Raw genomic sequence first — 24,117 nt, 5'->3', positions numbered from 1 at the left:
TCACCAGTCATCTCTGTCTTGAGACAGAGCAGCCCTCTGGTCTGGAAGGTCTCTGGTGATTTTACCTTTACTCAGGGCAATTTATAGGAGACAATGGCAGCAATTATTGGTCAACATGTTACAGGTGAATCAAGAGTAGTATTGCTCAGGGATAATCTCACCATCAAACAACACTCTTCAGGCTGGAAAACGAACACTAACCAGAACAGACGCAACACATTGACAAGATGTTGGGACATGAAAATATAGTAACGACTCAAGTTACAAGGGAAGCTGGCTGCTGGCTGCAGCATAGACTTTTTTTTCTTAAATCAAATAGACCAGATACGTTGTTACACAGACAAAGAAACACTTAGGTCTGGCAGCACGTATGGAGAGAGAAACAGACTTCACATTCCAAATCTAGTGACTGCTAAGAATTGCTGGACTTCGCCAGCAATGTCTACTTTTGTTTCAGATTTCCAGCAATGGCCGTTCTGTTTTATATTGTAACACACCTGGGGAATAGGCTGGGACTCGATCCCAGGGACTCCTAGTCGAAAAGCTATCAAAGTTCCACCCTCAGACACTTTCACCTGCTCAAACGGGTAGGGACACCCCTCCAACCGAGGCGCATGTGCTAGATGGCAACAGTCAGGGCTCGCGCGGCGGACATCCCGCCTACCCCCTCCCGATTGGCCGGTGGGCGCGCGCGATTCCTCGGTGCCATTGGCCGATACGTGACGTCGGTCGGTTTCCCCGCCCACCGCAGACTTAGGCGCTCGCTCACTCTCCCTTCCTTTCTTTACCCACGGCTTTCACCCCCTCCGCCCACATTCCCGCTCAGTGCCAACCGACGCGCCTGCGCACTCACCTCACTTTCCCCCACCACACCCCCCCCCACCCAAAACCATCAGCCTTCGCTTCCGGCCGTCAAGTTGGCTCGAGCGGGAGGGGGGGGTGTATGTATATGTATGTGTATGTGTGAGAGAGAGAGAGACAGAGTCCGCTGACGAGGAGGAGGGGGGGGTGAAGAAATTTTATTATTGTTTTGCTTTTTATTTATATATATAGATCATTAGAAGAAAAGACGTTTTAAAAAAACTGAAGAAAAAATATTAAGGGAAAGGAGGAGGTGGTCAAGAGTTTGAGAGGGAAAAATATTTGGAGGAGGATTATGTATCCACAGTGAAAAGAAATAACCCGGGGGTCTTTTGTGGAGTATTTTTTTGGAATTTCTTCCGCCTCCCCTTCCCCTCTTCCCTTCATGCTCGCCTTTCTGTGAGGAGAAAATCATCCCCAACATACCTCAGGCTTCATGACTCTCGACTCTATCATGGCGTGCTGCCTTAGTGAAGAGGCGAAAGAATCCAAGAGAATTAACGCCGAGATAGAAAGGCAGCTTCGCAGGGATAAGCGGGATGCACGCAGGGAGCTGAAACTGCTACTCTTGGGTAAGAAAGGCCATGAGGAATAAGGTGTGCAGAGAATTGTAAAGGAGGAGGGGGGGGAATACCTTCATTGATTCCTTCATGTTATATTGCATCTTTAGTTTTGTTTGTTGCTAGAAATCCCTATGATTTTAGTCCACCTATCACCGCCCCCACCTCTTTTTTTTCCTCACCATCGCCCTGGTTTCATTTTCCAGTTTGGAATTTAACACGGACTCCCTCCAAATAAATAAATCCAGAGTAGTTCTCATCTGATTTTTTTTGACATCTCGTTTCATTTCATCTCACCACATCTTGGTGTTTGCAACTGAGTTGTTACCCCTCCTCCAGCAGCCGAGGGGATTGGTAACAAGTCTAAGAAAGGCCTAGGGAAGGCCTGGGGCTTTCAGAGCATTCAGTTTATAGCTACCTAGCTCGTTTCTCTTTTGTTTTAATTTAAGGTAGTTATATTTTAAAATGTAATCAGTTCCATTTTAATTTTGTTCGTCATTTCTAAATTGTTTTGGGAATAAAATTAATTCTAACTGGTTAGGTTAATATTTAATTATTTTGCTTGTCAAGTTAATTTTCCTCTGCTTGAAGTTAAATTAATGTATATTTCTAGCTGATATTTTGTAACTTACACTTTAATTCTTTGGGATGTAATTTTTGTGTAGTGATCTGTGCGTTTTTTTTTGTTTTGGTAGGGGTTGCACTATTCTTTCTGTAAAACTGTCCTTACGTTATGTTTTTGAGATGCTGAATTAGACTTAAAAAAATTAGGTGAAGGCTTTTTCTTGATGTTTAGAGATTTGTTGTAGCTTGAGATCAGTTTCTTGTTATGCCACTTAAAATAGTAAAGGTTTAAAGACTTGGCAATGTATTTTTTTCATTTGTACAAAAGTAGTTTAGGTTTTTCGAAGGAAAACAGTAGATTTTGGTTTATGATCCATTCGGTCTTACTAAACTTATCATGATAGCATCTTAAAACTTTAAATTTAGCCATTAAATCAATTAATTCAAACAAGATTTGTAAATGTTATTCTCCAATGTTCTAGCCTAATTTTTGAAAATGTGAAAATGCAAGAAGACCTATGTCTTCCTGATGCAGATGGTGCCTACAATACTGCAGTATTGCCATACCAGGGTTAGTTGATGTACCGGTGCCAAAAGAGCTACGTTCTAGAGCATCCACTAAGTGAGACTGCTTTCAAACAAAGATCTTTTTACAGTAGCTATAGAAATTAAAAACAAAGTTCTCTAACATGCCATTGTGAAGAGGTCTAATAAATCAGACTACCCTTGTGTGTCTGGTGATCAAAAAGAATTACTTGAAGAAAATAGACTTAAGTCCAGGTCAATGATCACAATAGTTATTTGAAAGTGTGAGGAGTACTGCCTTCCTTCAACTTACAACTGATAACATTACCAGATGCTTATTGTGAATGCAATGTTACATACATATATTTCAGTTTATATAAATATTTGAGATTGTAAAGCCCATTCCTTGCATCATTACTCAACTTAAAATAGGATCCATATTCTCATTATCTTTTCTGTGACTCCAGACTGTGTGGATCTGTGGCAATAATTAAAAACAAATCTATTCAAAATTTCCTTTTTCTAGGTTAAAGTTTACATTTCTTCCCTTTCAGTTCCTTGATGCACAATACAGTTTGGAGAAGAGTGTGCATACGGCTTGCTTTTGGGTTTCTGTTAATGTGACTGGACGTGGACGTGACTGTAGTTTTGTGGGAACAATGCTATCTGAATCCTCCCCCAACCCTGAAAGTAAAGGAAATATTTAGTGTCTGTCTTCCAGCTAATGGCATGAATGTGCATTGAGTTGAGTAAGAAGCTACAGACCCCACTCTCTGGCACATCATGTTGTATTTTTCTTCCACTTTATTTAACTCTGTTTTACAAACCAAATTTAATAATTTCTGATCAGTATTTGTCCACTTTTAATACAAGTTTATTGGCTTTTTTGTTTGGTTTCAACTGTCATTTTGATAAATAGGAAATACATTTTGGATCTCATTGGATTATGTGCACCATGAACCAATATAAATTATTCCAATTGGACTGTTAACCCAGAGACCCAGATAATGCTCTGGAGACTTGGGTTCAAATCCTGCCATGGCAGATGGTGGAATTTGAATTCAACAAATACCTGGAATTAAGAATCTAATGACGACCATGAATCTGTCATCCGTATTTGGAAAAATTCCTCTAGTTCACTAATGACCTTTCGGGAAGGAAACTGCTCTCCTTACCTGGTCTGGCCTACGTGTGACTCCAGACCTGCAGCAATGTGATTGACTCTTAACCACCCTCTGGGCAATTCAGAATGGGCAATAAATGCTGTTTGGTCAGTGATGCACTCATCCTGTGAATGAGTAAAGAAAAAAAAAGCATATTTGTAACTTGATGTTTGCAAATTGTCCATTATATCCAACACCAATCTGTTATTGTTTGTCATAGTTGTATATTTCAGAACACAATTACAGTTATGTACTTTAGAAAATGAATAAGAGGTGCAAGTGCTGCTTTTGCCTTCAGGGAAGGAACAGAAGATAGATTCATGTTGTGATTTGTGGAATGTTTCTGCTTTCTACTCAGATATTTAGAACCCAGTTTCAAATCTATTCCAGACAAGTGAGTGAATGATAAGAGATCTTTTAAGGAGCATGTTTCAATTGAGTTATGTCTGAGGTACATAAGATGTGGGGGCAGAAGTATGCCATTCAGCCTATCAAACCTGTCCACCACAAGGAATTGAATTGCAAACTGTTCCTGTAAATGGGTACTCTCATTTTAAACTACAGACATAGCGGTTGTGGGCAGTGGAAGCATTTTTAATTACTACGTTGAGATGACTTTCTAAGTTGAGCTTGAAGCATGTTATTAAATTGTGCAAAGGGGAGTTTTGCTCTCCAATTGATCATGCACTCCCTGACTTGTGACTAATGTCAAAATATTCCGTTTCATTCCGAGTAGTAACATGTGGCATGTCAAAGACAAATGCAGAATCAAAAATCAAATATTTTTAGTATGAAATGACACAATTAGTATAAAATTATTGTGATTTAAATGGGCAGTTTTGTCATCATTATACTGCATTGTTGGGAAATTCACATACAAACCCTCCTTACTAGGAATCTACTGGTATCCCAGTTAGTTTTTTTTTTCTTCCGAGTTGAAGTCGTATGGTAATCCCATGTTTATGTTATAACGCAGAGTGAAACACAAATGGTTACTGTTGATTTTATGATTATGGAAAACTAGTTTGAAATGAGAAATTAGAAGTATCATGAGAAAAACTGAACTTTGGCACCCTTTAAGATTTGATTCTTGTAGTGTAATCTAAGTTTCTAATAACACAAAATTTTAGCAAACATCAGAAAATAAATGTTCAGTTGGGAAGATCTCTGTAAACAAATTGATTTTTATGAGGTTGTGTTTGATCACGAAATAGTATAAATTTGGTGTTTTAAAGTATTTTAAAAAGTGGAATTGGGCTTTGAGGTTGGCTTCATTTGTAAAATAAGTTTTTGGGCATTTTGGAAGTTGTGGCAATGAAAATTTGAATTTAATGCAATATTTTCAGGTTACCGTATTTGTATTTTTAAAAGTGCAATGGACAAGAAAATGTGTATTCAAGTGTATTGTGGATAGGTTGGAACATACATACACACACTTTTGTTTAGAAGCGATACACATTGTTCCTAAGATTGAAGCCCTTAAGCTTGCTGATGTTTGAGAAAGGTTAGGGTTGTTTTATATAGAAAATTGAAAAGACTTATTTACATGGAACATAGATGTTTTGGATTGAGCTTATTTGCTCATTGTTGGGGTCAGCCTCAGGAGTAATATGTGTTCCATCATAGAATGAATTGCAGATCTGCTTGTGATTGCACCCACTGAGGATTTAATGTTTTCAATTTCCCGCATTGTACAACTGCCAATTGAACAGAGAGTTGGCGTTAAAGCGAAGGCATAAACTTTAGTGACAGTAATATGTACTTTGTTTGACTGGACAGCAAAAAGGAGATTGGCAGCGACAGTGATTGGGCAACATTGGGAGAAAGGAGATTGTATTGATACAGTGTTTGGTGGAGTAAACAAGAGCAACAACATTTTTACTGAGAGAGAGATTGTCTGAACTGCTGATGCTGGAGTCTGAGATAACAAGATGTAGAGCTGGATGAACACAGCATCAGAGGAGCAGGAAAGCTGACGTTTCGGGTCTGAATCCTTCTTCGAAAAAACATTTTTGCTGCACTTTGTAATTGAATGTCCAAGGAACTCGGGGTGGGGGGGGAAACACATTGAGGACACGTGACCAAATGTTTACTCAAAGGTGTATCTTTCAAGCAGAATTTTTAAACTATGCAAGTGAAATAGAAAGGTTTATGGAGGATTTTCTAGAGTTTTAGGGCCTCGGGCTGAAGGCGTAGCCGTCATTAGTGCCGCAATTAAAATAGAGAATGTTCAAGACTAAAATTGGAGAGTCAGGAAGTTCTTTCTGCATAGCGATGATGGATTCACCGAACCATGTATGAGTTGGTTTATGGACAGTGTCTTGAATAATAGGAACCCCGATTTGAGGTTTGGTGGGATGCTGGTCAAAAAATATGATGTAATGGTTCAGGGCAGCAAGTCTAGTTTCAGCAGCAGATAAGCTGAGGCAAAATTCTCTAAAGTGTTTCATTTAAATGGGAATCAAATCTGAGGAAAAGGTGGGAGAAGTTGTCAGAGTCATGGGCAAAAGTATAATGTGTACAGAGACCTTTGAAAATAGATCAAAATGTGCTATAATTGAGGATTTTGGGGGGGAAAAAAAGGCAGCGACCCAATGGTTCACTGAAGGGAATGCCAAAATCAATAGTTTCAGGAAGTTTTCAGTGGCAGGGTTGAATGAAGCTGTGGAGAACCCTACAACCTTGGATGAGAATTTAGAAATATAGAAAAGGTGTTGGGGAATTAGTAAGTCAGTGGGGACCAAAGAGTTGTAGAATAACATTTTCTGTGAGTCATTGATATTGATGCAATGATATGGACTGTGAGTGCTCCCTGTGATTGTCTTTCACAAGTGTAGTTATTTTGCACAATTCAGCAGATTGAACTTTTGGTGAACTTGCTTATGGTGAAACAATTGTGTACTTTAGATTTGTTGAAAACTATCTTTAATAAATTGTGCTGAAGGGATGTTCTATTATAGTAGATGTTCCTCAGTATTGAGGATTAATTTGTTGTATCCATCAATTTAGTTGCTGTAATGAAATGTATTGTACTGTGCATTATGTTGTATTTTGATCGAAATGCTCACAGGTGGGGCAAGTGCTTGAAAATGTTTTTGATTTACCACAGGGTATGATTGTATCATTAGAGAGCCTTTACAAATTGAAACATAAACCAGTTTTGTAAAAATCCCAGGAAAGTGGATTTGGCATAATTTCATGGTTACAATTTTCAATTACTACCTTGGTATTGAATTTTTTTCTAGGCATTTGCTAGCACCTCTATGTAGCCTGTAACTTAAGTCAGTTTTTCATTTGTTGCATGACGATTTTAAATGTGTTGGATAATTTTCACATTAATAAATAATAATAATGGCAAATTGAGGATACGTCAAAAGTTATATGTAAATTTGCCAGTTGGGCCTTGTATTGTTAGGCCAAATGGCTTGTTTCCATGCCAGGGACTCTGTGAATAAAAGAACAATGTTTTAAGTATAGAAAGTAGAATGAGGAGATGAGTTTGTAGACATTGAATGTCTGTAAGTGTGAAGTTCTTCCAGTAGGAATGACAGTGTTTGGAGAGTATGGGTATATTTTTTTAAAAAAAATTAAGATACATGAAGAAAAATTGGATGCTGTCTAAATGTAGCACTTTCACAGTTGTACGTGAATAACTTCAAATAGATAGTTCCTGCGTAAAGGAGTTAAATGTTAATTATGCAGCAACATTATCAGGCCTTGATCTATATAAGTGGACACAGTATTTTTTGCTTGTATGTATTATGCTGTCTGAATTTAGGGTTAAATAAAGAATGGTAGGAGAGTGCCCACATGGAACATAAATGCTGACCTAGAAGTGTTGACATAATACTCTGTTTCTGTTCTTTAAAATACTTCTCTAATACTTGAAATAACTTTTGCATGAGTCAGTGGAAGTTAAGAAAACTTTAAGCAGTTGAGCGTTTCCCTGTAGCACTAGTGAGCTTTTGTATGCAATTACTACTATACATGCACATTTAGTACTATTGGCAGAATGTTGTAACTAAGTAATTTAATGTTACTTGTTGGCATCCATGATGACTTATAGCATTATCTGTTTTGTAGTCCACGTCAGCTGATTTGAGCAAGACTGGATATATTCATCCTACCCTTGAAGGAGATGACCACCTCTTACTGGTCATGAGTTACTCGTTAGGATTTGAGGGGGTCAGTTAGCTTAGTTAGTTGGATGGCTGATTTCTGATACAGAGTGACACCAACTGCATAGCTTCATTTCCTGGACTGGCTGAAGTCACCATGGAGGCCATGCCTTCTCAACCTTGCTCCTATCCTGGGATGTGATGACACTCTCTCTCTCTACAATGAGAGTACCCCCGTGGTCCTCTAGGACTATGACAAGTATGAAAGTTATGATTTACAGAGAATGCAACAAGTTTGCGTAAATGTTTTCTTGTAAATGACTATGTAACAACATCATTGTAGTTCCCCTTGCTTCATAAACTATTTATTTCCCACCCCAAAAGCTACTTACAATTCTCTCTTCTGCTTCAACTGTTCTGTCGCTTGTTTGACCTGCTGAAAGATTTCAGTTTTCCCATCTGGTATTTTTATGAATCCTTTTTGGATTTTGCTCACTGGAAAAAGAGGTTTTTTCAAGAGCGTGCAAAGGTTTTATTCCCAGGTGAATTAGTTTTTTTTAAAAAATGTAGTTATTCTCATTTGTTTAGCTTCTGTAATGTACACTATGAGCACTAGTTCCAGGATAGATTTGAACTATGAATGCTTCACGAATGCTGTTCTGTGGTTAGCTGGTAGGCTTTGAAGTGGATTCTGAGGTTAAGTTTTTTTTTAATACATAGAGCTGGAGCTGATGTCTTGGTTAGATTGTCAGTTAATACATTTTAAATGAAGCTTGAATGGGAAAAGATCAAAAATTGTTCATTCTCACAGTATGCACCAATACGCGAAAGTAGTAGTCTCCCAGAAGACAAATCAAGACAAAAGTTGAAAAGGACTTTGTGGAAGTAAGAATGGTCATGCTGTGTTATCATTTAACCCATTCATCTCCAGTTTCCCCTCTTACATCTTTTCTCCTTATTTCAAGTCCACGCCAGTTCTCTTGATGTTGGCCTCATCAAGTCTGAGACCTAGGCCTCTACTCCTTCCTCTGCAACTGGATCCTCGACTTCTTGACCCACAGATGAGAATAGGCAACAGTACTCCTCAATGACGATCTTCAACACTGGGACCCCACAATACCACATATTCGAACCCATTACTATATTTCTTGTACCCACAAGACTGTGTGACTAAATTTTGTCATCACTCCAGTGACAAGTTGTTGACAACATCACTGTTGTTTGAGGTCCAGCCTACAATGACAAGACATAATACAGGAAAGAGAGTGCATGTTGTAAACATAACGATTTCTCCTTTAAATCAGGAAAACTAAAGACCTGGTCATTGAACTCAGATAGCAAGGTTGAATGCATGTTCCTATCTACATCAGTGGAGCTGAGATGGACATGGAAGATTGTGTCAAGTTCCTAAGAGCGACTGTCATCAATCTTCCTGGGTCCACCAACATGATGTGACGGTCAAGAAAGCACAACAACACCTCTATTTCCTCAGGAGGCTGAGGAAATTTGGCATGTCTGCAAAGACTCTTATAGATGCACCATGGAAAACATTCGATTCAGATGCATCACAGTGTGATATGACTACTGCTCTTTCCAGGATCTTAAACTATAGAGAGTTGTGAACACAGCCCAATCCATCACGCAAGCCAAACTTCCATCCATTGACTCTAACTATCCTTGCTGCTTTGGAAAGGCAGCTAGCACGGTCAAAGATCCACCTCTCACTAGTTATGATCTCTTACACCCTCTTATTGCAGGCAGAAGACAGAGAAGCTTCAGCACACAGACCAACAGATTCAAGAACAACTCCTTCACCGTTGTTATTAGACTTCTGAATGGGTCTTTCAAACTTCAAAATTACTGATGATCTCGCTCGTTATGCACCTTCTGTGTAGCTGTAACAATATTGTATTCCTCCCTTATTCTATGGCCCTTTATAGTATGTATGGTATGATCTTGCTGTACTGCACACAAAATAAATCACTTTACTGTACCTAGGTACATGTGACATTAATAAATCAAACCATAAATTGATCCAGCTTTCTTCTGCAATTAGTGAATTTTACCTTGGTGACTAAATGTACTTTTGTCAAGGTCAGTGGCTCAGTGGCAGCATCCCTCACAACCAAACATTATGGCTTCAAGTCCCATTCCATAACTTGTTGGCCACAGAAGAAGCACTCATGACTTGGTTCAAGCAGTTTGAACACGATGTGACTCCAACCTATTCTGCAAAACGTCTTCTAAGGGTACAACAATGTGTAAAGATGGAAAATGAACGTACTAACCCTCTGTATATAATTTTTTAACGTATTTCTTAACTTTTAGAAATATTTATCTCAACATATCTACAAGTAATTGTTTATTTCATTTTGGTTAAGAAAGGAATGTCAGAATCATGCCTTGCCAATTAATGCATTTGTGATTTGTAAATTCAGCCTGTGGATTTGAGTATGGAATTTTCTCTTGGATGATTGCATAAAAATGTGCAACAAAGTAATTGGCTTGTGTAAGGGCCAAATGTTTTGAATAAAATCAGCTTTGACTGGGGTAGTAAGTATGAGAGTTCAAAATGTGCTAGTTCTAGATTTGCTTCATTCCTGACTAGTTCTTAATTTTGGAGCTATGCCAATTACATGTAAAATTTCAGGCAATTTCACTTGTTTTGAGGCACAGGTGACTGATGTAATGTTTAACCTTGCATAGGAAAAATAAGATTCTGATTCAGAAGTAAGATTTTTGACTATTTTGAATGTTGGTATTGACTGAAACCTATAGATGTAAACAATTTAAATGTTAGCTTAAGGTTATATGAAATTATCAACCTGGAATGGAGCATTTAACTGTTAAGCATACCCAACGGCAGGTACAGTTCATAGGAATTCTGCTCAGCGCTCAGAACGAACGCTCACCCCTGAGCACATTGCCCCTATTCTCATGACCCCCTCACCCACCACCTCTAAACAAATGAGGGCCTTTTTAGGGTTGGTTAATTATTGCTGACCATGGCTCCCTAATATAACTTTACTCACTAAACTACTGACCCCTTTGGCTTCTTTGTAAAGCCCCAAAAACCTTTACCCTCTCTAACGAACAAAAGTCAGCCTTTACAGACTTAAAACCCACCCTTGTTGCTGCCCTGGCTTTGGGAAGACCTTTATATGACAGGCCTTTCCAGCTTTATGTTAACGTTCTGGATGGGTGCGCTACTGCAGTCTTGACACAGACTCACGGCGATTGCAAACGACCAATTGCCTACTACTTTACCCGCCTGGACTGTGTAGCTCAGGGTTCTCAGATTCTTCCTGTGATTTATTCTTTAGTCACTGTGGCCTCTAATGTTACTCTCCACCAACCTCTTACTGTCTATACCTGACATGCCATTGTAGCCCTCCTCACCTCCCACCAGACTCAACACCTTACCCAGGCGCATTTAAGCTGCTACAAAGTCGCCTTCCTTAAGCGTCCCCTCTTGACGTTCTCTTTCTGCTCCACTATTGACCCAGCCACATTTTTGAGCACCCCGCTAGATGAGTTCTTAATAAGCAGTCATGTGGGGGTTCTAAGGAACCAATTTCTAATGTCTTCCCCACCTGGACCTTACTGACAGCCCACTCCCTTCTCTGGACCTTATTTGTTTGTTGATGGCACTTCCTCCATGTCCCCCTTGGGTATCCCCCTCTCTGGATACTTGATTGTCACTGCCGCCTCCACATTAGAATCGGCGTTTGAGCCCCCCGGTGACTGCTCAGAAGGCAGAACTTTTTGTCTTCACCCGTGCTTACATCCTAGCCTCAGTGAAGTCAGCAAATACTTACACTGACTCTTGGTGTGCCTTCAGCGTCTCCCACGACTTTGGCCAACTTTGGCCTCAGTGTGGGTTTTTAATCCCCTCAGTTGCGCCCATCCAGAATTCCTTGTATGTCAAGAACCTTCTTCAGGCAATCCTCTTCCCTAGACAATTGGTAGTTATCAAATGCACTGCCCGTGCCTCTGATTCTGTAGTTACTCGGGGCTACGCTCGGGCTGATCGTGCTGCCAAACAGGCCGCTGCAGATCAATCTTTAATTATGCCCTCCATGAACAAGCAGGCGATAGATCGCTCGCCTTCTTTGAACACCACAGGCATGGCAGATATTTGTCACCGTTCAGCGCTGGCAGGGGAACGCCCCTGCCTCTGAAAAGGACATTTGGAAGGCGCATGGATGGTCGCATTCTGCTTAATCAGGTCTTTGGCTTACTCCAATCGGCCAAGTGTGTATACCTGCTGCTTTGTTGCCTTTGCTCATTGTCTTCATTCTGACACCCACCTTGGCAAAGAGGGAATGAGTGGTATCATGCTCCGTACTTGGTGGCACCCCTGGCTAGCTGAGGCAGGCCAGTCTAGTATAGCATCATGTTTAACATGCTAGCAAAACAATGTTGGTCGGGGGTGAGATGCTCACCATGAAGAATACCCTTGCCAAGTGGACCGTTAGAATGCATTCAGCTAGATTTTATTGAATTACAGTGTATACATTGTTATAAGTATTGTCTTGTGATTGATTATATTCAGTAGGCGGAGAGAGGCTTTCCTAACGACAAAGCCTCAACGGTAGTAAAATTGTTATTAACTGAGGTTATACCAAGGTTTGAAGTGCCTCGACAAACTAGTTCAGACACTGTGTGGGAAAGATTAATAAGGAATTGTGTGGTGCGTTACACATCTGACAACAATTCCACTGTGTCTACCACCCTCAGGCAGCAGGGATAGTGGAAAGAGCTAATAGAATTCTCAAAGCTAAATTGACTAAGCTAACATCCAAAACCGGCCTTAACTGGTTAAAGGTTTTTCCACTAGCTCTCTACCACATGAGAATAACACCCCACTCTACCACTGGACTCTCGGCGGCAGAGAGAGTCTATGGCCGACCCAATAGGACACCCTGGGATGCCCGTACTGGCCCAGCCACCCAGATAGACTTAAATGTTATGGGTGAGGAAATGCAAAGGTACTTCCAGCAGCTAACGTCGTCTCTAAAGTTTCTCCATTCACAGGTAAAGTGCGCCTTCGGACCGCCTTCGCGGACATCAGACCAGGACTGTAAGAATCAGAATTGCTCTCTTGTGGCCACAGGAGATTTCATGCTCATTCGGGACTGGGATGTCCCAAGCTTGGACCAAGGTGGAAAAGGCCATTTCAAGTGCTTCTCCAGACTCCGACAGCCCTTTCTGTCAAGGGACAGAATCACTGGATTCACCTAAGTGACTGCAAGCGATGGATCCCCTCACCAGCTTGCAACTAATCGTTGGACTGAGTCTTGTTCTGACTGTGTGTGGGTCAGAAGACAGTTTGTTTTAGATGACACATATCCACCTGCATGGTAATCGAACAGCATGTTATCCACTAGCACTGTCTATAGAGGCTTTATTTGCCTTTGCTCATTGTCTCAACACCAGGACGGAACCCTCACCAACTCTATGAAGTAGATTATTCTAGTAGGCCTTGCCAAGGGGCGGGAGGAACTTGGAAGAGGGGTGTGCAGGGTAAATGCGTAGAATGGTTAATGGCCCCTCGGATTGTACAGGTACTAAACCTAAGCCTGGGAAGGAAGGGACTAACTGTACGAACCCTGACAGCTATCTGCTTTGTTTTACTGGTACTGAGACTTGTTGTGTACATGCTTTAGTAAATGTTACTAACCATCCCCATGATGCTTCCTGGCCCCATAAGTGTGTGAAATGAACTTGCACAACTAAAGGAGGACTGCCCCTGTTTGGAATCGAAACCAGTGAATGTGCCTTCAGGCATACAATGGACTTGCGGGAGATGTAATGGCCCCCATTTAGAAATGGGGAATGGGACATTTCCATTTCACTCCTTGGACTTCCCACCATTTAAAAGTCAATCCTCCTGGAATAGTTACAAGACAGTACGTGAGTCCGTTACCTGCTGCCGTGCTAAGAAGGGATTTGTTTTCCTTCTCAATGGGACCTTTTCTACTACTCCAACTTTACCGGTGCTGTTTACTGTTGGGACCATTGGACCTGTCACGGTCCCTTGCCCCAGCGAGCACGTGCTCAACGTTGAATTGTCACTCACTCGGTAAGTGAGGAGTTTTGCACTGGGTGGCGTCTGCTAAAAAACGAAACTACCTTCTATGTGGACTCACCACCCTGGGAAATAGCACAATGTTGGCATTGGAAGCAGTAAATCAAGAATTAGCCGAACTTCGGCTCTTTGTTTAGCAAACCCGGTATGCAGTGGACTATCAGCTGGCTCAACAAGGAGGAGAATGTACGGTTAGAGGGCATTAATGCATTACCCATGTAACCAATGAATCCTATAATATTACCCAGGCCATCCAAGCCGTACAGGGACAGTTGGATCCGTATAGAGAGGAACCCTGACCTGGGGAACGATGGTTGGGTTGGCTTCTGGGCGGTTCTTGGGGCTCATACCTACTGCATGGGTTGGTTATCTTAATGATTGTCATAACTGTTTGTTGTGTGTTCATGGTATACCCGAACTCCTGTTGCACAGTTATTGCCGACAGACTGGTAGCTCCCTTCTCAGCCCCGATTATAGGTTATCATGGAATGATAAAAGGAGGGAATAAGATGTTAATGGGATAACATCCCATTAATTTTTATGCTCCTTATCTTCTCACACAGGGGTATGTGGAAACTGTCTCAAACTTCCTGCCCAAAAGGATTGGGTGGGAAGCGTTTATCAAGGTGTGAGACTTCTGTTTCTACTGAAGTCGCCAGGTCAGTGACCTTTTGTTCAAGCCAGACACTTCGGCAACTTGAAATTGCATCCCGTCATTAGCAGCCACTTTGTGAACAATCAGTGCTGTTTCCAGTTCTCTATGTTCCAAATGTAGTAATTGTTTTATGTATCAGCCAAAATAGAGTATAAAAAGCAGGGACTGATAGCTGTTTGGGGAGAATCGCTTACAGAACTCAGCACTGTGCCGGGTTGAGTACAGCGATCCTCCACACCTTGAACTTGCTTAATAATAAAGGATTGTGTTTTCGTAGCCAGGTCAGTGTCTTGCTATTGCATCAAGTCCGTGAGGGTCTGCGAAAAATGAACCTAACAGTCCAAGGTGATATTAGTGTATTAAGTAATTCTAAATTCTTTAAAATGGAGGAGCACTTACAAAAAACAATGCAGTAGGTAATTTAATACTAACACTAAGAATGACTCCAGGACGTTTTAATAAAAGGTTTATTTTCCTAGGAAGAGACTGCATAACAAAATCTAATGTTTAAACTCTGTCTTAGGGAATGTGATCTCCTTTGCACTTTCTGCTAGCTTGGCTGCCAGTGAAATTGACACTTAGAGATTTCCTCCCTTTCTTTTTTAATGTATCGAATTTGGGAAATGTTACAATAATGCATTAGCAGGAGAGGGAAAAGTAGAAATTCAAATGTGTGGACCTAAAAATGAAAGCAAACAAATTGATGGAAGAATTAACTAAAACAAGGAACGATAAGATGTCGGAGACCGGAAATAAAAATGGAAATTGCTGGTGAAACTTAAGTCTGTCAGCATCAGTTGGTAGAAAGCAGAGTCATGTTTTCAATTCACTGACTCTTCAGTGATGCTTTCTTCCCACAGATACTGCCAGACCTGCTGAGCTTCACAACAATTTCTGTTTTTGTGTTTGATGAAAGAAGTGTTGATCCAAGTGCTGGGCGCAAGCATGGGGATAAATATTTTTCTTCACCTTCCCAAAGGGTTTTGTTTGTTTTCACATTGTTAATCTCATGACTGAAAATTGTTTTGTGTTGTTGATATCACACTTTTTAAGACTTAGCCTTTTGTATACCTCCCTGGTAAATCAGCTGGGTGTTTTTTTTTGTGTTTACTTAAGTCAGCTGTTGGACAGATGGTTGTTTCCGCATTGCAAACAGGAGCTGCAGGTCAGGGCCATGTGGAAGCCTGATGCGGCTGGTTCCATGGTAATTGCCTGGAAAGTTGAAAATTGGGCCATTACGTGGCACACAGAGTTGAAACTTTAGATTGTTGCAACACACTTAGGAACAGGAGTAGGCCATTTACATCCTTGAGCCAGTTCTGCCACTCAGCTCCTTGAGCCAACTCTGCTGTTCAATAAGATCATGGCTGATTTGTGGCCTAATTCCATATGCCTGCCTTAAGATATTCCTTGATGCCCTTAATAAAAATGCGCCAATCTCAGATTTAAATTTAAAATTTGAATTAGTATCGACAGCCATTTCAGGAAGAGTTCCAAATCCACACTACTCTTTGCATGTAACAGTGACTTCTAATATTTCTTCTGAATGGTCTGGCCCTAATTCTTATGTCAGCTGGTTCTAGAATCTTTAACCAGTGGAAATAGGGTACTAAAGGTAAATGATCTTACCCTGTTACTACATGAAGATCTCAATTGGATCACCCCTTAGTCTTTTAAATTCCAGACAATAAAGGCCTTAATTTCTCTAATCTCGCCTCACTTTAACCCCCCGAAGTCCAGGGCTCCTTATGAACCTGCATTGTACTCCCTCAAGGGCCAAAGCATCCTCACTAAAGTGTGGTGCCCAAATCTGCTCGCTGTACTCCAAGAAGGGTTTTGTACAGTTGCAGCATAACATCTGCATCCTTATGAGGAACAGCATTCTGTCTTGAATATTTCCTGTACCTGTTCATGACATTTTAAAGAGCTGTGCACCTGAACCACACCCCATACCCCAAATCTTGCAGGTCATCCGCTGAAGTTAACTTTGTGCCGCCTTTTTAAAAATAACCCTGCTTTATCCTTCATTATGAAATGGATAACCTCTCTCACATGCTAACATGAAAATCCATTTGCCACAGCTTTTACCCATTGCCGTTTTACCAAATCCGATGATATCCTGTTGTAATTTTGTTGTCATGAACACTGTCTACATTGCTGCCCAATTTTTGTCATTAGCAAATTTGGACATTTGACTTTTTATGCTATTATCCAACTTATTAATATTGTGAATAATTGAGATCCCACAGAGGTCCTTGCAGGACATCACGAGCCATGTCCTGCCAATATGGGTAATTACCCATTGTTCCAGCTCTGTTTTGCTGCCGTTCAACCAATTGCCGCCTCTTGTCAGTGATTTGCCCTTAATTCCATGAGCTTCCACCTCAGCTAACGGTCTTATGTGGGACTTCATCAAAAGCCTTTTTGCAGTCCACATAAACAATGTCTAACAACTTGCTTCCGTCCATTACCTTTGTCACCTCTTGAAAAAGCTGAGATTTGCCAAGCATGACTTACCCTTCGTAAGCCTTTGCTGACTGCCTCTGATTAACTGAAATGTTTCAACATGATCAGTTACCATAACCTTAATTATAGATTCCAACAATTGATGCCAGGTTAATTGGTCTGTAATTGCCTGGTTTCCCTGCCACTCTTAAAGAATGGAGTTTCATGAGTTCCTGAAACCAGGAACTCTGCCAATGCCCTAATCCTAATCTTTCAATGTGCTTTGCTACCCTCTTTTAATACCCCAACATAGAAACCATCGAATTCTGGGTATTTGTCACTGTTCAGTTCCATTAGTCTCCCCATTATTGATTTATTAAAGGTAATTTTACTTAGGCCCTGTCCTTGATCCTCTGTCAATTTCTTTTGGGACTTCTGGCAGTTATATGACTAGTTAGTCAGGAATTGTCACAGAAATTGAAACCTACTTAACTCCTGGCTCATTATATAACTGAACCCCTTGACTCACCATCCTGGCTTATCCACACAGCCGATGTGATCATGCCCTCACACAAGCCCATCTTAAGCCTCCTCTGTCTTTTCAACGCCAGTCTACTCCGAATTCTTGTCCTCTGCTTCAGCTCAGAAGTTTGTTTTAAAAACTGCATCAAAGGGAGGTGGATAATTTTCAGTTTGATCTTGATTTCCAACCCAGATCAGAATGTACAAAAACAGAAGTTGTTGGAAGAGCTCAGCAGGTTTGGCAGCAGAACATTGAGGAAGGGTCACCACACCCGAAACGTTCACTGTGATTTTTTTTTCTTCACAGATGCTGCCAGGCCTTCTGAGCTGTTTCAGCAACTTTATATTTTTGCTTCTGATTTACAGCATCTGCAGTTCCAGATCGAAGATTTTGCTCGCTCCTTTAATGCTCAGTCTTGTATATGACGTGACTGCATCACATTGCAGATACTGATGCAAGCAGGGTAAGTATCTCACTCCATATAGTTTAAAAAAAAACGTAATTAGCAAGTAAGAACCCAGGGATCAACTTTAAAGCAGCCTAATCAGTGGGGACAAAAGCATCAAATTTAGTCATTCCTTATCCTATTATCTGAATTTCTTGGAAAAGAAGGCTTTTGGATTTTTCTTTGAATCCTTTTTTCCTGGCTATTTAAAGGATTGAAGTTGTAAATGTGAGAGGCTATGTGATAGATTTCAGTATTGACAAGAAACCCACATGGACAATATAGATAACTATTATGGCTATTAAATCAAGTAAGGGGCAAGATATTCAGTGTCTAACTAGGTTATCCCTAATTCCCAAAGAAATTTGGCCTACAAGGCTCCTCAAGAATGCAACCCTGAGCTGGTTTCAGATATAGCATAGTTGAGAAGCTTGACTCCATCCTTATCAAAACAAAACACTTTGATAAAGCATTCTCTGCTTCTTTCATCAGCGTACCATGGTTCTGGCATGTAATACGTGCACTGTTATTTTTCTAAAGCTTCTTGGTACCAATTCATGAGACAGTGATGACCGAAGTAAAAAGACAGTTGTTGCATTGTGGTACTATCACCTCTCACTCATGTTGCACACCATTTTCTAGTGGGCATGTATCTCAGTTCCCTATTCTTCAGGATTTCAAGGATTTCTGCCCAAACAGAATTCTGAAGATATTGGAGTGATCTGACATGCAGTTGCTCAGGATGGCCCTCTATCACATTGTCAAAGATGTCAATATTGAATAATAAAATGCTAGTGATACCTATACTCTGCAATTCAGTTGGCATTTGTGTAGCATGAATGTTATTTGCTCAATGCCAGCCTAAGCTTGGATATTGTCCAGATCTTGTTACATTTGAACTTTGCTCCTGCATCTGAGGAGTCACGAATGATGCTGAACGTTGTGCAGTCATTGGTGAACATCCCCACTTTTGACCTTATGATGGAGGGAAAATCATTGAAGCTGCTGAAGATGTTTGGGCCTAGGACACTATCCTGAGAAACTTCAGACACGTCTTGGAGCTGAGATCATTGACTTCCAACAACCACAACCATCTTCCTGTGTGCCAGGTATGACTCCAATTAAAGATTGCCCTGATTCCTTAAAAATGCTAGTTTTGCTAGGGCTCCTTAATATGACACTTGTTCAAATGAGGCCTTGAAGTCAAGGGCTGTCATTCTTGGATCGCAATATGATCTGGGAAACGTAGGCATTTAAATGGGTGCAGTTAAGAATTGTTGTAGTTGGTAATGTTACTATAATTACAGTTGAAGTTGTGCTAGCATCGGATGTGATAAATTGTACTTGAGAAACAAAATAGCAATTGCTGTATGACCCACGTGTCAATGTGCAGCATACTGCAGATACAAAGAAAGGGGACAATAACATGGTTATAATGTCATTGTGATTATATGTGGAAACCTGAAAATAGGCAGAGCTCAGCAGATCTGGCAGCATCTGTGAAGGTCAAAACAGAGTTAACGTTTTGAGGTTGGGTGACCCTTTCTCAGAATTGGGGAAAGGTCACCGGACCCGAAATGTTAACTCTGCTTTCTCCTTCACAGATGCTGCCAGACCTGCTGAGCTTTTCCAGCAACTTTGTGTTTGTTCCTGATTTACAGCAACCGCAGTTCTTTCATTTTTTTTCGAACGTTTCAAGTCCAGTGACCCTTCCTCAGAACTGATGGTGTCTGGGAAAACATTAGTTTATGTGCAGAAAATAGGGAGGTGGGTGGGGTAGGGAGTAAACGATAGGATAGAGCCCAGAGAGAGACAGAGAGAGAGAGACACAGTTGGACAGACAAAGGAGTTGCTAATGATCAGGCTGGGAGGGAGAATAGTTGTTAATGTGGACTGTTAGTGACTAACAACAGGGGTTGTGTAGTGGCAGCCCATGTGGTAACAAGGCCTGGTGTGTGAGGCGGGGTAGGGGACATGGGAGAGTTTAGGCTCTAAAATCATTGAACTCATTATTGAGTCCGGAGGGCTGTAGGGTCCCCAAGCAGAAAACGAGTAAAAAGACACTGAACTACTTGTTGCCTGCCACTTCAATGCACCACCCTGTTCCCTGGCCAACATCTGTCTCTGGCTTGCTGCAGTGTTCAAGTGAAGCCCAACACAAGCTGGAGGAACCACACATTTTCCGCCTGGGGTCCCTACAGCCCTCGATACAGCAACTTTGTTTTTGTTCCTGATTTACAGCATCTGCAGTTCTTTTGGTTTTTAAATGGGCAGAACTGTTGTGTTGATGGCACTGTTTCACCAATGAATAGCTAATCGATTGATCAGAAAATATACCTTATAGCCAATGCCACACTTGCTGATCTGAAATGCTGATTGAGAAGCTGCAGGTAGCCCAGACTGGTGCTGACTCTGAGGTCTGTAAGAGTACGTGTGTTCATAGTCTAGGTTCATGACAGCCTCAGGAACAAGGTTAAAAGAACGACTTCCCATGCAAGAAACTGAAGCCTTCCCCATAGAGGAAGAAAATAAGCAGAAAATTCAAGATCATATAAATTACTGAAGTATTCAGGGGTTATAATAGAGTATTGTATTCTTTGAAGGATTGACATTTACACCAAGTTGTTGGAAAGAGGAGTTAATTGGAATGTCAGTGTTTCAGGAGATACACACTTCAAATCTCCACAGTTGTGTGTTTTTAAAATAGTGTTTTTTGCAATTATGTAAAGTTAGTTGCACCTTTTTTTTTGTACCAGAGGGGTTCTATAGCAACAAGTTAGTCTATCATTGCCAAACGAACAAACATCATAAATGACATGTCCACCACATTTCCAAATGTAATAGGACTGGGGGATGACTAGCTTATGGTGTTAGACATCCAGAAAACCAAATCAGATTTCTATGCATAATCTGTTTTAAGCACATTGATAGTGATAATTTGGTGTTCACGAGAATGTGGTGCAGGTGAGTTGAAAGGTGTGTTTTTTTTTCCTCTGCAGCTATTTACAGGAGTTGAAAATAACACTTGGTAATGGGGTCAGTGTTATAGGCAACATTTATTTTGGCGTGGGGGGCGTGCACAAGTTTCTCTTGAGAACACTACTGTGTGGTGAATATTATTCCATAGTGCTATCTGTTCTCAACACATGCTGCCAGACATGCTGAGATTTTCTAGCAATTTCTGTTTTTGTTTCAGATTTCTATTACTTGCAGTTCTTTAGGCTTTTTAAACACAGAATGTTTTACACAAAATATGTTGTTCATATGGGTAATACTGATACTGGCATTCCAAATAGATCCGTTAGGCTTCTAAGCAAATCCATCCCCACCCCACCCCCACCTCAAATTAAGTGGAAGCGATTATCAAATCTCTCCATGTATGATCTTTTGATCTCTCAGCCCTTGATCTCTCTGCGAATAAAGTCTGTCTGTGTGCTCTTCTCACTGTGCTCCTGACAAAGGGACTGTGCTCCAAAAGCTTGTGATTTCAAATAAACCGGTTGGACTACAGCCTGGTGTCGTGTGACTTCTGACTTTGTCCGCCCCAGTCCAATTCCAGCACCTCCACATATGACCTAATAGTGGGATAGGATTTCTTCTGATCCTTGATAGCTTGCAAGACGTTTTCAGAGCCCTCACTCCAACACTCAGTGGACGGCTAATTCCTAATACTTCTATGGCTTAAGGTGAGAGGGACAAGATTTAAAAGGGACCAATAGGGCAACTTTTTCATGTGGAGGGTGGTGCATGAATGGAACAATCTGCCAGAAGAAATGATGGATGCTGGTATAATTGCAACATTTAAGAGTCATCTGATTGGATATTTGAATAGGAAAGGTTTAAAGAATAAGAGGCCAAATGCTGGGAAATGGGACTAGATTTATTTAGGATATCTTTTTAGCACAGACGAGTTGGATGAAGGCTCTGTTTCTGTGCTGTACATCTCTAATGATTCTGCAGCTCTGTCTAATTGCACAGAGATCTCCACATCCTCTTGAGGCTTCTCATTGAATCCTTCACATGCAGTCTGTATATTTCGTTTACCTTTTCAGTAGTGCAACTGGATGCAACGCTGCCTAACCAGGAATCTGTTTCTCTGTATCTGAGCGGTTCTTCAGCTCCTTTTAATGTTTCAGTTTTTTTGTCAGTGTGCTCAAGTCTGTCCTGAGTGATCTTCTGAAATCTTCAGTAAATCTTGGTCTTGTGGTTGGACAGAATTGAAGTTGCTTGATAATCACACCTTGGAGCTGGGTATGGTCTGTTAAAATTCAGATTATTGGAAAATCTGGCACAGTTAGATACAACAGGAAATGACAGGAGCTTCATTCATTCAGGGAAGTGGTGATAATGATGACAGGGAGTTAGCAGATAAATGAGTTGCCACCTGATCGGTCATTGGACTGCTCTTTTAGCCACGTTATTTATGAATAGTCCAGTTAAGTTTTTGGTTCATGGTAGCCCCTAAAGGTGTTGTTGGTGGAGAATTCAGTGGTTGTTGAGAAGCAGGTTAAACTGTAGATAGATAACAAGGTGTAAAGCTGGATGAACACAGTAGGCCAGGCAGCAACAGAGGAGCAGGAAAGGTGACGTTTTGTGTCTGGACCCTTCAGAAGGAGAGATTAGTTTTCAGCTTTTATATACACAGGACACATGCAGGTAGCTTTCTACTTTGACTTGGGCCGGTGCAATTAATTTAGTTGCAGTGGAGCAACTTTTCTAGGGACTTTTGTCTTGCAGCAATGTCTCTACGTCTGAACCAGCAGACCCAGATTCAAGTCCCACCTGATGCAGAGGTGTGTAATAACATCACTTAACAGGTTGATTTTTGATTTTTTTAAAATAAATGTTTGTTTCGAGGCATGGTGATTTCCAGAGCCCAGGCCTTCAGCACCGCAGCTCAGACATTAATGGAGCCCTTAAATCTTTGTTGAATGTAGTGTGCTCAACCACTTCATTGCATAGTGTGGAAAAATAAAAATTAATTGAAGACTGCTATATGTGATTGTCTAGATCAAACTCTGCCTCAGGTAAACACAATGTCCACCTTTGTGCCTTCATCAATCATCTTTGTCACTGCTTCAAAAACTCAAATCAAGTTAGTGAGACACGACTTGCCACACACCAAGCCACATTGACTATCCCTGATCAGCCCTTGCCTTTCCATATACATGTAAATCCTGTCTTTCAGAATCCCTTCCCAACAACTTACCCACCACTGACATCAGGCTTACTGGTCTATAGTTCCCCGGGTTTTCCTTACCACCTTAAGTACCACCCTCCATTCTTCCAGCACCTCACCCATTGCTACCATTGATACAGATATCTCATCAAGGAGCCTAGCAATCTCTTCCCTAGCATCTCATTAAGTTTTTGGAATACACCTGATGAGCCCCTGGGCATTTATCTACCTTTGTGTTTTAGGACGTTGAGTGTCACCTCTGTAATGTGAACCCTTTTCAGCATATCACTGTTTATTTCTCAAAGTTCTCTAGCTTCTATATCCTTATCCAGCATAAGTAGTGAAGCAAAATACTTGCCCATCTTCTATATTTTCATACAAATGACTTTGTTGATTTTTCAGAGACCCTAATATCTCTTATCTCTTATTATTATCTTCATTACTGTTTTGCCATTAATATATTTGTAGAATCTCTGGATTCTCGTTAACCTTATCTGTCAAAAAGATCTCATGTCCCCTTTTTGCCATCTTGAGTTTACTCCTACTGCCCTTGTACTTCGTGATGGATTGCTTCGGTCCCAGTTGCCTATATCTGCTGTAAGTCTCCTTTCTCTTGACTGGAGCCATGTCTGAACAAAAATGCATTTTGGCATTTTTTCCTCGTTGCATGTGGGCTTCTGTTTGAATTAATGGTATGGGTGATATTGTCTATTAACACCTGTATTCTTTAAATAATATGCTGTCAGCACGCTAGGATATTTCAACATTGTGTAATGCGTTAGCGGCAAGTGTGGTGTACATTTAATGTATGGTATCTTTCGCCCTGAGAACATGGTGACATATCTAAATATACATCACTTATACAGAAGGGATCTCTCTGGCTTTTGTCAGGATAGACTCCATTCACAGTCAAGGCATTATTTGGGTCATCAATAAATTCCAGCCAAATGAATACTTAAATTACAGTTACAGGATGAGATGGTATTTT

General features: G+C 40.8%; 1 protein-coding gene across 1 annotated transcript in view; it reads left to right on the top strand.

Moving 5' to 3' along the window:
- The first annotated feature begins 811 nt into the window (after window positions 1–811).
- Window positions 812–24,117, top strand: part of LOC125465704 (guanine nucleotide-binding protein G(q) subunit alpha-like) — a 111,194-nt gene continuing 87,888 nt past the window's right edge. The window contains exon 1 of the mRNA XM_048559445.2: window positions 812–1,433. Within this exon, the coding sequence (XP_048415402.1) occupies window positions 1,298–1,433 (136 nt within the window). The 5' untranslated portion in view covers window positions 812–1,297. The remainder of the gene's footprint in view (window positions 1,434–24,117) is intronic.

Source organism: Stegostoma tigrinum, chromosome 30 (assembly GCF_030684315.1).
Source record: "Stegostoma tigrinum isolate sSteTig4 chromosome 30, sSteTig4.hap1, whole genome shotgun sequence".
NCBI lineage: Eukaryota > Metazoa > Chordata > Chondrichthyes > Orectolobiformes > Stegostomatidae > Stegostoma > Stegostoma tigrinum.
Note: the sequence above shows the minus strand (reverse complement) of the source record. Positions and strands in the feature narration are given on the sequence as shown.